Below are 14,510 nucleotides of genomic sequence, written 5' to 3'. Positions count from 1 at the left end.
TTTCTCAACAGACGCACGTACAGGGATCGATTAATCGATCGATCTGGAGTAGGCATTTACCTAGATGGGCCGATATGCCTGGCTTGTGTTCGTGTATCGGTGGGCTGGCCGGTGTTCAGATCAAAAAGTTACCGATGTCCAGCCCAAAAATCTGTACCATGCATAAGGTGAATACGAGTTTTACCCGGTGTCAGTGACACCGGAAGAGACAACGTGCCTCCGCCCCTGTTTCAGGCGATGCATAAGTGGAAGAAAGACAATAAACACGTTATAAAGCCCGAGTGTATTTCACATCATTTTGATGTATTAATGAACTTTTTTTTTGCGGGGTGATGTATTAATGAGCTATGCTGACGGAGCTCATATATACAAACACATCAACTACTTTGCACCCATTGGTCTACATACCGAGTGCGGATTTAAATAGCTAAGCATCCGCGACCGAGCAGAATATTAGTTAGGCGTCTCATTTAGGACAAACCCTTCTATATGCAATGTTCAGATGCAAAATATATATAAAAAACCAAAAAAAGAACACACGCCGATGAGATGCCCTTAAGAATGAATTCTTGTATATTCTCAAACACAAAAATTTAGAAAGCATGTAATCTTGGATTGTCCACTCAAAATAATAAACGCACACTTTTTATAGCAATAGACAGAGGGCCTTGATCTTCGTGATGTTTAAGCTCACATTAAGTTTCCTACAAACTCAATGACAGAAGAATGTGTTTCAAAGAAAATTGGCAGCTCCAAATTTTATAGCCGAAAAGACCACCGTAGGATAGTATAAATTCTGTAGAATATGTTGTGGTAATTTAAAGTCAAATATATGTTAATGTGCCTTGCAGCACTGCAAAAGTATGTTTAAGCTAACCCGGAGCACTATCATATGGCAGTCTTTTTCCATGGATGGATGCATAATCATGTTGGGCTAACTTTTTTTTTTATAATTTATATATCTTCCTCACTTCAGTATTTATCCTACGTGAGATCATCTCCAACGTTGACTTCTAAAATGGACTCAGGGCATGTTTGGTTGGAGTCCACACCATTGCAAGCCTGGCCTGGCCAGTGCCTGGTTCCTGCCTGGCCTTTGTTTGGTTAGTTGCCTGCGCAAAAAATGATTGCTTGCCTGGCCGTCCCTGGTAGCCTGGTTAGCCTGGCCTGATTAAAAAATTCAAATAAAATAATATATCCAACCCAGGCAGTGTCATCAGCCTGGCCCAGGCGTTCGATTTTTCACGCCTGGCTCTGTGCCTGCCACTAAGCAAAGGACGGCAGTAGCATTAGATATCTTTTAAACACAAAAGGACAAATCAACAGGCAAGGAAGGAAACCAAAGGCGCATGCGCCAGGCTAGCCTGGCCAGGCAAAAACATGCGTCATCCCAGGCTTCATCCAGGCACATTGTCCAGGCTTTCATCCAGACAGGCCCTCAATCTTTGTCCGCAAATACTGATATGGGAGCTGACTATCCAACAATGTTCTCTAAATGTCCATCTATACATGTGCCTATCGCGATCGAAGAGAGAGAAAAAGAAAGAGAGGATGTCCGACGTGTTGGTTTTTGATTGGCCAGACGTATGTCCGCACTCCCCCCAAGCCCCCAAGTTTTTTATAGTTTGCCAGAATTTAGACATTTGAACTAGTTCATATAGTCCTGCAGAGGACATATATGTGCTATATGAGGGCCCGCGTTGAAAATTCCTTGACTCTTCTACGTAAAACTATTGCACATGCCCTAACACAAGTGAGAGGCGAAGAAGAAGGCCTAGTCATTATTCTGCTCAGGGTGGCTCCACAAAATTGCTCCCTCCTTGCTTCACGAATCACGACTACTCTCTACGTTTTAAAATAAGTGTCTCAACTTTATATTAACTCTAGTATAAAATTATACTAAGTTTGAAACACTTATTTTAAGACGGAGAAAATACTATATATCCATCTTTTTTTTGCAGAGCTATATATCCATCTCTTTACAACTCGGATTTACACCCTAACCGGAAAAGAGAAGCAGTGCCGGTACATGGGTCATGCAAAAGCAGACCCAATCAGCGCACAACTGCCACCGCCTTTCGGGCCGCACCGCTGCCACGCCCCATGCACGGCGCATGTGCCGCCCCACATGCGCCCCGGAAAACCTCGGGGGCTAAAGTACAAAAGCGCGAATAAACAGCAGCAAAGCAAACCCCCATTTTAAACCCAGTTCTATATTTTTTTCCTCGTCACATCCTCCTCTTTAACGTTCACATTTCCCACGCGGCCCATCCCTCCCAACTCCGTCCGTCCGTCCGATCCCCCGCCGCAGCGACCCGGCCCCACTCGCTCCCCGCCCCCGTCGCCGGCGCCCCGCGAAACCCCGCCTCGCCACGCCGCCTGCCGGGCCTCGCGGCTCGCGGCGGGCATTTCGAGCTCCGGCTCGCCGGATCCGGCGGGGCAGGCTCGGCGGCGCCGCGAGCTGCCGCCGCGGTCGGCGCAGATCCGTGCCTGCGCGCTGGGAATTTGAGGGGGCTGGCTCCCGGTTGGACTCGGCTCGAGTTGATTTCCGCGGGTTGGTGGAGGTAGGTTGGTGCGCGGGGAAGCTGGTGGGCGGCCGCGGTACATGAGAGCCAGAAGCCTGCGCCGCCGCCTCTGCGTCTGTGGTCGGGGAGCTCTCGCGGCGCCATGATCGAGCAGTTCGTTAACTTCGTCATCCGCCCGCCACGGTAACCAACCGCCTTGCTGGCTTTATTCTCACTGCTTTGCCAAGTTTCAGCTGCACTAGGTCGAACGTGCTACTTTTGACTTTTGTTGTCATAATATAATGATAGCTAGGTGCTTTAGATGGTCATACTTTGCCCTGTAAGTACGAGTGTACTGTGATTCCCCCATCAAGGCATTATCCAAGCTCGTGGAAAATTGCAGTAGTTTTTGGCATCTCATAGTAATGTTACCAATGCTCGAACTGTAAGCCCTAACTCGACACGGTGTAGGTTCTGTGTTCAAAGTACAAAAGGTTAAGCAAGCGTAGGAGCCAAACCTTGTTGGTGAAGCCTTGCTAGTATTGAGCATCGTCTACTAGTTTTCGAGGTGGACAAGTAGCACTTCTTAATCACTAGTTCTGCAGTGGCAAAGACGCAAAGTTAAACTGATCTTAGAGACTAAACTGTAACTGCAACAAACTTTTGCATTCTTTTAACACGTGTAGTTTCAACTCAGCCGCGCTTCTCTTAAATTTAATTTATGCCTTTTCTTAAGACGTATGAAAGTGGAAGTCAAAGCTCCCAGAACTTTGGTATTCATAAAGTGATATCCTCTGTGTGTGTGTGTGTGTACTGCTGTCAGCTGGTTAACTAGATGTATATTTACAGTGCAGAGTACAACCCAGATCAGTATTTATGGGAGCCAGAGTTTACTCTTGCAGGAAGAAAGTACAAACGAATAGATTTGGAGGCAAGTAAGGGGAGCAGTTATTGAGGCTTTTTGCTGTGTTCCATTTGCCAATGAAAAGACTTTATGCTGATTATCAAATTATTGTATATTGGACTTATTCTTGTACCTGTATGTTGTGGCAGCTTTCCAATGAAAGAAACCAGACCTTAAAATGCAGCCACTATGTTCCTGCCGTCATCCCAGAAAACACTGCCCTTCCATGTGTGATCTACTGCCATGGGAATAGGTATTCGTGGTTTCTCGCTCATGGGTTCTCTTTATCCTATACATGTTATATAGGTATCCACGACAAGTAATTTGGAACGGAGGGAGTACCATTTAACAATTAACACATAGTGATTTATCGGCATTAATCATGGCATCTGTTTCTTTTCACATTTGGTGCATACCTTAATTAATCACCAATAATGCTGGCCAATTGATTGTTTCTTTAAACCTAATGCAGTGGGTGCAGAGCAGATGCAAACGAAGCTGCTGTCATACTTTTGCCTTCAAACATTACACTTTTTGCACTTGATTTCGCTGGATCAGGGCTATCAGGGGGAGAGTATGTCAGCCTTGGTTGGCACGAGGTGCATATTCACTATTTATTTCAAACAACATTTTTATAATTTAGTAATTGCACTGTTCTGAAAAAGGATACAACTATCAGAAACAGGATCTCAAGTCCGTGGTGTCCTTTTTGCGGAAGAATAAGGAAGTCTCTTGCATAGGTCTTTGGGGGCGTTCGATGGGTGCTGTTACAAGGTATTTTGGATACAGTGTTTGCGCTTTCTACTATTTCGCAAATTTCAGTGTCCTATTTCTCTTAATGCTATATTGTCTTTTGTAAGTGTTCAGATAGTACAACATAATAAATTTATGTACCTTAAGAGTTTCTCTGTATTATTGAAATATCCTGATATTTGGCGGTGCTTTTGTCCTCAAAATATCTTAAAGATTTAGGTTTTAATGCGTGGAATTGTATTTTGATAGTTCATCACTTTGTCCAAACTTTGATGCAGCCTGCTGTATGGAGCAGAAGACCCCTCAATTGCTGGCATGGTTTTGGACAGTGCTTTCTCTAACTTGTATGAGCTAATGCTAGAGCTTGTTGATGTTTACAAAATCAGAGTTCCAAAGTTCACGGTATGCTTATCTCTGCATAATATTTTGCTTCACCGTTATGATTGAGCTGATTTTAAGAGAAGTGCACTTTCTGTAGTTGATAAAACGTAGACTTTGACGAAACATAGTTTACATGCTAATTGGTGATTTATTATGCAAAAGTGTCATTGTAGCTGTGCTCAAACTATCTGCTGTATGTATCACAAAAAGTGTTGTATGTGCGAAAAGAAATGTACCGTGTTTACGTCCAGGAAAAATACGAACCTTACAATGAAAATTTCCAATTCTAGAAGTCTTCCAGCACTTGTTGGTTTGGTTTGCATGGCCCTAGTGTATCCTATGCCATCTCTATTCTTAAATCTAAGTTGCTAGGGAAGCAAACTTCGAATAAGCTATAGATGAATTTGTGTACTAACTTACTTGCAGGCAATACATAACATGAACATTTTACTGCCGCTCATGTTCTATGTGTTTTCAGGTTAAGATGGCTGTACACTACATGCGCCGTGTCATTCAAAGAAGAGCTAAATTTGACATAATGGATCTTAATGTTGTTCAGGTTTGCCTTCTAAAACAGTATATTCTTCTTGCTAATAACTAATGAAAAGTGATAGCAAGTGTTTGTTCCTGTTGCAACAATATGATGTTCCATATCGGTAATTAGTAATGTACTAATGTGCACCAGATATGAACTATGCAACAGAGTACAGTTAGAAAGGAATAGCTTAGCCTATTTATGCTTATATGTCTCCAAAGGATTGTAATGCAAAAAGAACGTTTTGTTGTATACTTATTGCATGTGGAAGGTGGAATGTATTGGGTTCTTGGGGAAAAAACGGCTACACTTTGCCACCGTTGACCCAATTCTAGCAGTTACATGAGTCGCAGCTTGAATATTGGGCCGATGCTTCAAGTGGTTTCCACACATGAAATATCTCTCCAGGGAAAATTGCGGTTTTGTAAGCAAGCAATTGTGCATGTAAAACTGGATACTGTTTTATGCAACTGGGTAATTCTTATGTTATGAGCCTAGCAGTTAGACTCGTTTCCCAGCAGGTTTCTCTGGCAATGCCATGGTAACTTGGTCTCCCAAAGTCCATTGCAAGAAACACGTACCACGGATCTGCTGTGGGTACAATGCCTGTCTTGGACCCAAGATGACAACATTGAATTGGTTTCCACCTTTTTTGTATTGCTTGGTTTAAGAAACATGTAGATGTAGCTAAAATGCAGAGAAGTGCTAGCTTAAGTAATTCGATTGATCCTATGGACGGGAGCAACAAGAATGTGGAAATATTCTGGACCAATGTTTACTGAATGAATACAACAACAACAAAACAACTGATCAATCAAAGGGAACTAAGAAAATTTTCAAAGGAATATGGGTAAAGACCAACGAAAAGCTTGCATGTTCGAGTGTCATTTTCTGTAGCCAAAAGGTGTATGTTACTGGGTAGTTGACAATCAGCTCATGTACAGAGTTCATAAATTTACAAGAAGGAATGAAACCAATTCTTTATTCTTCACACTTCTGGTTGGGAGGTATCCGCCTAAGTGGACTATGAAGGACACAGAGGTCAAGGTGATGCGGTGCAGATGCAGCTCGTAGAAGAAACTTATCCACCAGGAACCAAGGGCTAAAAGGCAAAAAGGCAAAAAGGAGGAAAAATCACAAATGACCATTATTTGGTAGTCTGTCACATGATGATACTTTATTACGGGAGTAGATGGAATTTCTTGAAGCAGCACATGCAAGGGGAGAATGGGCGATTGCAAAGGACTAAGAACTCTTAATGGCTGACACCACTTCTTTGAATAATTTTCAGAGGGTAGTGCCGGTCATTAATAGTTCTTTGTTATTACCTCTTCTATCTTGCATGTGCTGCTCTAAACTTCTGTCACGTATGCATCGTATTTATTATTCAAGTTCGAAAGGCCTGCATTTCACAGCAAAGTTGAACCATCATGTGAGACTACCAAAGATGAGCCCTCTATGGTTTTTCCTTTCTTCTTTTTCTTTTGCAGCTTTGTTACTTGGTGGATGAGTTTCTTTCGCAATCTGCCTCTAGATGTATCATTCCTTTTTATCATGTTCTTGACCTTTTGTAGCTCCTAGTCTGGTAGGCTGGTTCCATAATCTATCCGCTAGTAGACAAGTGTGAAGCAACTACTTTATTTCCTTGCACGTTTCGTGAGCCCTGTCCATGTCTCAGTGAAGGTCGCAAACTGCCCACTGACATACACCTCTTAGATTTGCACTAAATACACTAAAACAGACAAATATATAACCTTTTGTTGGGCTTTTCTAAGTGTTCCTTACAATGTTTGGTTTGTCTTCTTCGATTGGGTAGACTGTTGTATTTTTCACATCTTTTACCAAAACACTTCTACTTTCTTGATGTTCTCATCGATAGGATCAGTTGTATTATTTAACCAAGCATTTAATTGCATCCATAGTACAGCTACACCGTTACATGCTTCTTCAACCAAAAAATAGCAGCAAGAAAAAATATGCATAAGTGCCAACCTGTCTGATGTTGTCCTCTTGGGTGCAAGCCAAGAGTCACCTGCTGGCTTTCCTTGTTATCCTTTTCATCTTCTTTCCTATCGCAACTCGTAAATTTTTGAATGTTTCCATTTTTTTTTTTGGAATGGACTCTTGTGTAACCAACACAATAAGAAATCTTGTGATAATTGATTGGCTTAGGATACATATGGCTGTTAGAAGTTCATCAGATACTATGAATATGGGCTTTCATTTAGCAAAGAATCCACTTAGAACGCTTATCATGGAAGGTTGTGACTCTGTATCACACATAATTATTGTGAATATATGGGAGACAAGTGAAATAGCTTCTCAGTGGCAGTACCTGCTGAACTAATCACGAATGTATTAGTTAGTTACATGCAGGACGCCATCACCTGCTTAAGACTGTCAAAATCAATTAGCTAGTTGCATTGGAAAACTGTCCCTAGATTCAGGCAGTGATTCTGAGCGTGGGAACCTCTTCAAGTTACAGCTACGACACAATTGCTAGTCTACTACTCCCTCCGTCCCATAATATAAGAACGTTTTTTAAACTACACTAGTGTCAAAAACGTTCTTATATTATGGGACAGAGGAAGTAGTTCCTACGATGGTGAAGTGAACACATTTTCACCCAATATATACCTGCCGACCTTAGTTGGAGATGGCATAGTTGTCTTAGCTGTGATCACTGACATTAAGCCACTAGTAGTACTCTTTCAGTTTTATTCGTAACATTTTTTTTACATAGAATTAGTTGACTCATTGTGATTTCTTGTTATACTGAATTAGATTTATTTGTTTTATTACCACCTTTTTTCTGGATGAATGACAAGCTTTACCCTTTTTCTTCACCAGTTTGCCCCCAAGACGTTTATTCCGGCATTATTTGGACATGCATCGAGTGACGTGTTTATTCAGTCCCATCACACTGATCGTATTCATCAGGCGTATGCGGTATCGTGCTTGCTTTACATTGGCTGATCAAAAGTAATAATTTGTGGTGATCGATCCTACTGCGCATATTTTATTCATATATTTGTATGTCTCTGCAGGGTGATAAAAATTTAATCAAATTTGATGGCGATCACAACTCTGCTAGGCCCCAGTTTTATTATGATTCCGTTTCAATATTCTTCTATAATGTTCTGAATCCACCTCAATTTCCGTCTGCATGCTCAAATAAGCTAGAGAAGTACTATAACCGTGGGGCTGGAACTAATGAGGTAATTTTTCTCTTCACTCCTATTAAATCCTACATCAGACCTTCTGCTTGCTGTTATGGGAACCCTGAAACCTTCCCAAGGAAATTACCTGTCAATTAACTTGACTTTTTCAGAGCTTACTGTATGAGATCATAAATGGTCTAAGGGCTGCTGGTACTGATGCAGGAAGTTCATCCGCAGCTGCAGCTAGTTTCACCAATGGTGCGGCCCAGCCCCCTTAGTAGCTGCTGGTACTCACGAGTTACCTCTTGCTGTTCACTCACTCTTATTTCATTGTTTCAGCGACAAAATCAGTAGTTGAATTGCTGACGGAGAGGGTAAATCAACTGTCCGTTAAAAATGACAGTGACTTGGTAAGTTGACCAGACCATCAGTGGTAGATTAGCCTCTTGCACCAGAAATCTGAGGTGATATATCCTCATTTGAATGCAGGATTTCCTTTTGGACGAAAATCATAACCTCACTGAAATGGAAGAGAACACTGCAGAGTCTCATACACAGGTAAAATTTGACGAGGCTTTGTTTTATTTCAAGCTGGTTGATTGTTTTGCCACTGTTAAATGCAGCACTGCACTCTATAAAAAATCTATCACTGCATATGACATGATGCAGCCCGCCCATCTCTGTGATACTAAATTTCTTGTGTCACTATACAAGGATGATGACAAATTTCATTGGTTTCCTACATTTAGACTACTTTCTGAGAAAGGATCTTGTAATCTTACTGACGAGAGGTTATATTCCATTTTAGGATAAGGCGAACAGGCAAAATGAGGAGTGCTGCTCATACACAAGTTCAAACCGAGAGAGCTGGGGAAGATGTTCTTCCTTGGGCGCAGCGAGTGATGTATCATCCTCCGGCGAGCGTCCCAGGGTTTCCGATCATAAGCATAAGGTACATGTATTTTTCAATTTACATGTCTTTCAGACACACATAATTGCTGTAAACTAAATATCAAGGAGGCACATCATAATATATATATGCCAACTTGACAAGGGTTTACTAGCATACAGATTTTCTTTACAAACCTTTAAGGGAAAGCTTATGATCGGCTCAATACTAAGCTGGCAAAATTTTATAGAGTATTGGCAAAATTTTATTCCCAAGAGCACAACTTCTCACAGTTCAGATCTCCTCATTTGTTCCCAAACTGCAGAGCATGACACTAAGAGCTCTGGCAACACCGTTGAGACGGATACGACGGAAACCACTCACCATACCAAAGGAGAGGAAGAACAGGTCTCTATGGAAGAGGCTTAACCAGGAGAGGCATGATATGGGGGAGAGCTTAACCCAGCGTTTCAGGCTGTGCCTCCAGGGCCAATCCCAGCACAAGAGAACAAAGTCGTCCTGACAACTGTGAATACTCAGCTTAACCCAGACAAAACTGCTAGGAACACGATGATTCATCGACGAAATGCGCCTCGATTCTGACCTCTCGGCACCAACCCTGCTGCATAGTTACCAGTTACCACTGAATCTGTGAAGCCGGCCACGTAACTGTCAGTATTTGCTCCGTCAGATTGTTCCGCGTTGCTCTTGTAGATCCCGAGTTTGTAGAATTGTAGTGTGACCCCTCCTGGTGTGGGGAAGGACCCGTGCATTAGTATCAATAGGCTTTCGAGTTCAAATATTGTATTTTTTACATAACACGCCATTTGTTTGTTGTTTGGGAACCTTATTTTGTACTATCTGGTTAAGGGGCAGATTGCCCATGAACAGTAACAAGTCTCTTGCTTGAGTGTCTGGTGCAAAGTCGCTTTCGGGCGAAGTAAGAGCAACTCCAATAGACGGTCCAAATGTAAAAATACCTAACTTTTCGACCGTCTGGGGCAAAAAACGCTGCTCTAACGGACGGTTTATATGCAAAAAAAATTTGGACCACGGCCTCCTCGTAATGTAAAAAAATTTGGACCGCGGCCTCCTTGTAATGTAAAATCCAACATCTCGCGATGCAAATATACATCACGAGATGCATCTGGTCCAAAACCAGCCACCGCCCGTGACCCGCCGGCCGGAATCCGCCGCCGCGACCGCCCAAAACCTCGTCGTCGCCCGCGTCACCACCCCACATCCCCGCCGTCGTCCCCCTCACCTCCCCGCCGCCGCCCGGACATCGCCGAATTGGGAGGCAGCCGGCGCGGGATTCGGCCCCTCCGGCGGTCTAGCTGCCGCGGTAGGCCTCCGCAGGGTCTCGGGCTGCCGCCGACCTGCTCCTGTCGGCCGTGAGCTTGTCCACGGACGTTGCACCGGCCGCACGACGACCGCCGCACCAATCCCTCCGCCCGACTGCCGAATTTGTCTTTGCCGCCCGCCGAGCTCCTCTTGGCCGGCCTCCAACCTCTTTTGTTATCACCGCCGCCGTCCGGAGCCGTCCACTGCCGTAAAGCAGCAGCAAATCCAACTGGCGGCCATCTTCCTCCACCGCGCGCACAAGGTGTTCGGCGGAATTCCTCAAGGTAAAAAAATGGCAAAACTTGATGATTTAACTCGGGATTGGATAGTATGTTTGACGGTGGTCGTGTGCATTGTAGATGAGCTCGGTTGACTCCTCTTTCGTGGATGATTCATCGTCGGACGAGGAATTTGATTTCCATGAAGAAGAGGAGATTGCTATGCTAGTGGCCATGCACAAGAGGAAGAAACCGAAGCACGATGGTTCCGTTTATGGTCGTGCGTTCATTCGGAGAGAACGGATTGACGCGCACAAACGGTTGGTGCGCAACTACTTTGCATCATCACCTGTCTTTCCGGAGAATTACTTTCGACGCCGTTTCAGAATGTCGAAGGACTTGTTCTTTCGCATTTGCAATGAAGTGAAGCAACATAACCCAGTCTTTGAGCAGAGAAGGAACTGTGCAGGGTTGCTTGGCCATAGCATTAAGCAGAAGGTCACTGCCGCTTTGCGCATTATGGCATATGGTGTTCCGGCAGATTACATTGATGACAACTTGGCGATGGCAGAGAGCACTTCTATCTTCTATGTCAAGCAATTTGCAATAACTATGATAGAAGTGTTCGGTCCACAGTACTTGAGAGCACCCAATGCTCAGGACACTCAGAGGCTTTTGGAGATGAACAAAGCTCGAGGGTTTCCAGGTATGCTCGGGTCTGTAGATTGCATGCATTGGAAATGGAAGAATTGTCCAAAAGCATGGCATGGATAATTCAAGGGTCGTGGGAAGGATGCCACTATCATTCTTGAGGCAGTTGCTGATTATGAAACATGGATTTGGCATGCATATTTTGGTATGCCCGGTTCTTGCAACGACATCAACGTGCTCGACCGATCACCTCTCTTTGCCAACTTAGCAAATGGAGAAGCACCATCGGTGACCTTCGAAGCAAATGGCCGCACCTACAACTATGGGTACTATCTTGCAGATGGGATCTACCCGAGGTGGAGTACATTCGTCAAGCCGGTTGCAACACCTCAAGGTAAGAAAGAACTTGTCTTTCATAATGCACAAGCGGCGGCTAGAAAAGATGTCGAGAGGGCATTTCAGATTTTGCAATCCCAATTTGCTATTGTGCGAGGACCAGCTAGATTTTGGGATCAAAAGATCCTTTGGTACATCATGACCGCTTGCGTGATCATGCATAACATGATCATTGAGAACGAGCGTGGAAAAGATTTAGATTACAACTTCTATCACTTGATGGGCATTCCTGTTAACCCCATGCGAAAAGAACAACGCATCAGATGTTTCATGAAGGTGTACAACGAGATTAGAGAAAGCGACGTGCATGACCAACTTCAGAAAGATTTGATGGAAGAGCATTGGAAATGGCATGGCGAAAGATCCGCATAGATTTATTATTTGTTTGTTCAAAACTATGTTGTATTATGCAAACTATGTTGTATTTGTGTTGCATTTCATCTCCTGGATTTGAAGAACTATGTAATAATTTGATGTTGTGGACATGATTTTTTTATGTTGTTTTAAAACATGTTTTATGCAATATGTGCGGCTGTACAGTGGCTGAACAGCAGCCGCGCGGCTGCTGACCGGTTTTGGACCATGAATTTAGACCATCTGTTGGAGTTGGCCTTTTTTCGGAGCACCAAAACACATTTTTTGGCGGTTCAAATTTTACATCTATGGTTTTGGACCATCTATTGGAGATGTTCTAACAATGGTCATTTTGATCTGCTTGGGAGATGAATTTTTTTAATCTATTCCGTTCTTATTCGTGTAAGTGATGATACATTTCTATTGTTAGAACATGATGGGAGTGTTCTAGCTGTCATGGCAGATGACACCATTCTATTGTCAGAACATGTTTCTCTTAATTATATGGCTATAGGGTTATGTTAATTAAAAGTCCGAAAAAATCTAGCCAATCTAGTAAGCTCATGAGCAAGCAACCATACAAGCTCAAGAGAAATATTTGGTATTTGACGGACTGCCGAACGGACGCTAAGAGCATCTCCAACAGGCGCCGAACGCGGAGCGCGCAAAAAACAGCTTTAGCGCGCGCCCATCACCTGGTTTGGCGCGGCGCGCAGCGACCGTTCCAGCAGCCACGCTAAAATGCTCCAGCAGCAGCGCTAGGAGAACTACTGCGATTATGCCCCGGCTCTGCTGGGCCAAGCACCTCAGTAGAGAAAGCTAAAACTGACTGTCATGATAAGGCGAGAGACTGGTCGCTGTTCGGCGAGGTTTTCGTGTCCCTAAAGACTTATGCCGCTTAGTGCGAGGGGCCGGCCCTGTCCGGCTTAAAGACGTGTATCGCGCTCCGAATTCGGCCTTCCGAATACCAGGGGCTTCGCCGAAATTTAAAATTATAGAATTCTATGGCTAAGTGAGAGTGATAAAGCATTATTAGTTCGGTTGCCTGGTTCGTTGTGCTGAGCACCTCCCTCGAAGGACCCAAACATGGGAATAAGAGTGCTCATGTTTATCCCGAACACCCCAGCACTAGTGACATGGGGGCAGAAGCCGAGGACTAGGCATCTCTCAGATTGGATAAACAGCCAAACAGAAGGTAATATTTAAAATTCACACAAGTGTTGCATAGCGCATATGAAACAAGTTTTCATCATACAGGATCACACGAGCAAGTTTACTCAAATATTACATCCTTTGAACATTCGTCCGCTACAAGACGGGTACCCTTCAGGACACTCTCATAATAAATTTCGGGGGTGCGATGCTCCTTGCCCTGCGGCGGCCCTTCCTTGATCAGCTTCACATCGTCTAGCTTGGCCCACTGCACCTTCACACGGGCGAAATCCCGACGTGCACCTTCGATGCAGACAGACCGCTTGAGGACCTCCAGCCGTGGGCAGGCATCCACAAGCCGCCTCACCAGGCCGAAGTAGCTGTTCGGAAGGGCGTCGCCAGGCCACAGCCGGACTATAAGGCCCTTCATGGCCTGTTCGGCCGCCTTGTGCAGCTCGACCAGCTGCTTTAGCTGGTCGCTCAAAGGCATCGGGTGTTCGGTCTCAGTATACTGAGACCAGAATAACTTCTCCGTTGAGCTTTCCTTCTCGGCCTGATAAAATTGTGCGGCATCCAACACGCTGCGGGGCAAATCTGCGAATGCTCCTGGAGAGCTCCGAATTCGGGTAAGTAATCGGTAATTTACTTTCACATGCTTGCTTTGCATATAGAATGCCTTACCTGCCGTTATTTTCTTCATCGCGTCAATCTCCTGGAGGGCCTTTTGGGCCTCGGCCTTGGCACTCTTTGCGCTCTCGAGGGCCGTGGCAAGCTCAGACTCTCGCGTCTTCGAGTCAAGCTCCAACGCCTCGTACTTCGTCACGAGAGTCTGGAGCTCTTGCTGCACCTCGCCCACACGAGCCTCTTGCTTTTCCCGCTCGGTGCGCTCCTTGTTCGCTTTATCTTCGGCCTTGGTTAGCGCTTGCTTCAGGGTTGCCACCTCAGTCGTGGCCCCTGGCAGATATACGATGATCCTGTCATTTTGCAATCGCGTCTTCTTTTATAAATACATATCTATAGACAGGGTATTACTTACCCTTATTCTCCTCGAGCTGCCTCTTGGCAAGGCCGAGCTCTTTCTTGGATCCCTCGAGGTCCTGCTTCAGTGAGGCGACCTCCGCAGTCAGTGCGGCTGAGGCCAGCAGGGAAGCCTGCATACGCATATTGACATACTTAAATTAGACTCCTGCGATATTGTTCGATCCTCTGTTCGGCTTTTCTTGTGAACACCGAACAGAGCATCAGGGGCTACTGTCTATGCGGTAATA

The 14,510-nt window shown here is 44.5% G+C and overlaps 1 protein-coding gene across 1 annotated transcript; it reads left to right on the top strand.

Annotated features, from left to right (window-relative positions):
• Positions 1 to 2,225: 2,225 nt before the first annotated feature.
• On the top strand, positions 2,226 to 10,037 carry LOC125519813 (uncharacterized). The gene is made up of 14 exons (XM_048684584.2): positions 2,226 to 2,708; positions 3,354 to 3,435; positions 3,558 to 3,661; positions 3,881 to 4,007; positions 4,088 to 4,182; positions 4,440 to 4,563; positions 5,021 to 5,101; positions 7,928 to 8,026; positions 8,125 to 8,295; positions 8,409 to 8,496; positions 8,578 to 8,648; positions 8,728 to 8,796; positions 9,047 to 9,190; positions 9,453 to 10,037. Exons 1-14 carry the CDS (start codon positions 2,668 to 2,670, stop codon positions 9,648 to 9,650), a joined length of 1,494 nt encoding a protein of 497 aa, XP_048540541.1. The 5' UTR covers positions 2,226 to 2,667; the 3' UTR covers positions 9,651 to 10,037.
• Positions 10,038 to 14,510: the final 4,473 nt, after the last annotated feature.

Source organism: Triticum urartu, chromosome 7A, assembly GCF_056163025.1.
Source record: "Triticum urartu cultivar PI428250 chromosome 7A, HENAU_Tu73, whole genome shotgun sequence".
Taxonomy (NCBI): domain Eukaryota; kingdom Viridiplantae; phylum Streptophyta; class Magnoliopsida; order Poales; family Poaceae; genus Triticum; species Triticum urartu.
Note: the sequence above shows the minus strand (reverse complement) of the source record. Positions and strands in the feature narration are given on the sequence as shown.

What these genes read in the sequence shown, in the direction of transcription:
- LOC125519813 (XM_048684584.2), top strand. Translation starts at nt 2,668, where the DNA reads ATGATCGAGCAGTTCGTTAACTTCGTCATCCGCCCGCCACG. An exon ending in TTCGTCATCCGCCCGCCACG is followed by an intron (nt 2,709 to 3,353) that starts GTAACCAACCGC and finishes GTATATTTACAG; the next exon opens with TGCAGAGTACAACCCAGATC. An exon ending in TCGATGGGTGCTGTTACAAG is followed by an intron (nt 4,183 to 4,439) that starts GTATTTTGGATA and finishes ACTTTGATGCAG; the next exon opens with CCTGCTGTATGGAGCAGAAG.